Raw genomic sequence first — 3,255 nt, 5'->3', positions numbered from 1 at the left:
TGTACAAGAAAGGTATCAGCCTATAGTCCACCAGTTTCAAATCTAAATGAACATGGAGCCACAACAACATTAATTTGTGGGAGTGGCACAGGGAAGGAATGTGGCTGATGCTGTGGTGTGATATTGAACAGAGGCTAGAGTATGGAGGATGAATGAGTACTGTAATGTATAAAGGTGTGTTGCTGGTAGTACCCATATTAACATAGAGGTGTGAGAGTTGTATAACATGACTGCAAAATGGGATTATTGAGGAATGTGTATGTAGTGTATGGAGTGGATAGGATCAAGAATATGATCATGCAAGATGTAGATTAAGAAAGTGTTGATAATAGGGTAGAAAAGATTGTTCATAGTTGCTGTATAATCATGGAGAAGTTGAATGTTCATTGGTTTGTGAAAGGATATATGTGAGGGAGTTTAAAGGTGGGAGGAGGTGTGGTAGGCCAAGGAAATTAAAGGATATGGTAGTGTATGAAAGCACAGTAAGGCAATTGATGAGGGTAGGGATGATGGATTTAGTGGGTTGGAGGAGTCATGTACAGAGGAGCATGGGACATGGTTTGAAGTCCCCCCACCCCCACTTTATAGTGAATTGAACAACTCGAGCAAGTGTACGTGATGCATGTAAAAAAAAAAAAAAAAAAAAAAAAAAAAAAAAAAAAAATGTTTAGGCCCTTAAAGGTGGAAGCATTATTTTAAGGTCTTGTTTGATGTGTGACAATCTCATGGTCTGAATGCCTCAGCACAGTTGCTGGGTAAACCTTCTTGCCTGTAAATGTCACTTACATTTTATTCTTGCCACCCATAGGAAATTTTATTTGACTTAAGGAAGATTTTCCCTGTTACTATGTGTGAAAGCTACCTCCAGTGGAAAAACTGAGTTGAATAAAGCTGCCTGTAGGTTCCTAGAATTAAATATAAAAGATGTTCTTGGGCTGAACAGTTTAATTGGAGTTTTATATGTTGCAGAGGTTTGAATCAGTGCAAGTAAATAAACAAGCTCTTTACTGGTTATCTATCTGTCTATCTATTGCCAGGCGCCTTAATCCCGTACGGGGTGGCCACAAACAAGTCACTTCCTTGTCATCCTGTTCCCTTCCATTTCACTGCCCTGCTCCCAACTCACACCCCCCTCTCTCATATACCTCTCCACTCCATCCCTTCATCGGCCTCCCCCTCCCTCTCCCCCCCTCCACCTCACATACACTCTCCTTGTCAGTCTCTCACCCTCCAGCCTCTCCACATGGCCAAACCACCTCAGTACGTTCCTCCCAATGCTTCCTATCACATCCACATCCACACCACAATGCTTCTTTATATCCTCATTTGTCATCCTGTCTCTCCATGTGACTCCACAGGCTCCTCTTAGTAACTCATTTCCACTGCTCTCACTCTTGACTTGTGTTCTTCCAACAACGTCCAAGCTTCACTTCCATACGTTAGAGTTGGTATCACAATAATGTCATGTAGTAACTTTTTCACTTCCATGCTCACTTCCCTGTTTCTTATCACTACTTTCAAGGAACCAGCAACCTTTCTTCCTTGTTGTATGCTTTCAAGCACTTCACCCTCCAAACTTCCCTCCTTACTCATCACACTCCCCAAGTACTTAAATGTACTCGCAACCTTCCTTTTCCTCACTATCCAACCTCACTGTACATTCACTGACTTCACCTCTCTTAAAGACCATCACTTTACTCTTCCCTACATTCACCTTTAGATTCCGTTTCTTACACACTCTCCCAAACTCATCCACCAAGCCTTGCAGCTCCCCTTCGTCTTCACTTAACAACACAGTATCGTCTGCAAACAACAGTACAGGGAGTTTCCAAACATTACCCTCACTCACTAGGTTATATTTGGTTATATTCAGTCTTGTTCCTATAAACAGTGTGGATTTACAAGGTTATGCTTTTGGTGCTTTCATTTATAGGTTAAGCTATTGTTGTTGTTTACAGAATTTTTCATAAGCCATTAATTTTTTCATGGAGGAAAACTAAGCTAACAATCTGCATAGCTATTTTTTTAAACACCTAACTCATACATACAGCTGTGGATGTAAGTATTGTTTCAGTTCTATGTGATAAACAACAGGACAGTGAGCAGTAACTTTCAGAATCCAGTTATGTGACCTTTGAAACCCAACAGATTTGTCAGAGTATTCTATAAGTGTTTTGTAATTGTTTGTTGCAAAGCGGAACAGTATTATTGTGTGCTACAGTACATATAAATTTATAATATTCATAATTGTTAGTGTACTATCATAATACATGGAAATGATTATAGCAGTATGATATTTTAATATCTTTATTCATCCTGTACTTATTTTGTATATATTATTAAGAAGTTATGATTTTTCCACAAGAACATGGCATTGTAGTGCATTGGTCATGCTTCAGTACATGAGATTGCCATCAGTGCAAATTGTGTCTGCTTAGCTTTTTAAATTTCATTATTAATACTGTAAATTTCTTTTTTCTTTTGCCAGGAAGGTATGTTCCTTTCTCACATTACTTAAAAATGAGAGAAATGTACATATATATCACATGACTGAGAGTTCTTATTGTTATTACAGGACTTATGGACGGTGCACTGTAAGCTCATTGACGACCCCATGATGGCAAGCTTCTCTTGAGAACCATAAGGGATTCAGGCTGAGAGCTCTGTGATGGCAGTTTGTGGCACATGTCAACAAACTCCAGTGCATGGCCCTTGTTTCAGTAATCCTCGGGAAAATTGGATGCATAGCTCAAACCCATTATTTTATGATGTTTTCTGGTTTAATTTTTCTTTGGGTTACTGTAATTTAATTTGATCATTGAATAGTTCTGGGTGTTTACTAATCCTGACTGGTGAATGGGCAGTTGATTATATTGAATGAGCTGTGATCCTTGTAGTAATTTTAGTCATTCGTAATTCATGCTGTAGTTCTGATTTATAATGTAATAATTTGGGGAGTCATTTTATATACAGTACAGTAAAACCTTGATATAACGGATTTCAGTAGACCGGAATTTGCTTTTAGAGGAGCTACCGGACTAAATTCCTATATATCGGAAAAAGTCCAATAAAGCCAGAATTAGTCCAGACTGCCTGATCACTTCAGGTATGTTCACCACGATAAGGTAAATAAAAGACATGTTTATCAGTGTACAGTACAGTATTATTATATATATATTATACCATTTGATTAATGTAGTGAAATTATAACACAGTACACTGCCACAGTGGTAGTCAGAACAGTTTAAAAACCAT

General features: G+C 38.3%; 1 protein-coding gene across 2 annotated transcripts in view; it reads left to right on the top strand.

Annotated features, from left to right (window-relative positions):
- Positions 1–2,989, top strand: part of Oscillin (glucosamine-6-phosphate isomerase Oscillin) — a 24,436-nt gene extending 21,447 nt beyond the window's left edge. For both annotated transcript variants that reach the window (XM_080284103.1, XM_080284104.1), the window contains one exon: positions 2,576–2,989. In XM_080284103.1, the coding sequence (XP_080140229.1) occupies positions 2,576–2,635 (60 nt within the window). In that variant the 3' untranslated portion in view covers positions 2,636–2,989. The remainder of the gene's footprint in view (positions 1–2,575) is intronic.
- The last annotated feature ends 266 nt before the right edge of the window (positions 2,990–3,255 follow it).

The sequence above is a fragment of the Coenobita brevimanus genome, chromosome 100 (assembly GCF_032717465.1).
Source record: "Coenobita brevimanus isolate Jiangsu-jjx chromosome 100, ASM3271746v2, whole genome shotgun sequence".
Taxonomy (NCBI): Eukaryota; Metazoa; Arthropoda; class Malacostraca; order Decapoda; family Coenobitidae; genus Coenobita; species Coenobita brevimanus.
Note: the sequence above shows the minus strand (reverse complement) of the source record. Positions and strands in the feature narration are given on the sequence as shown.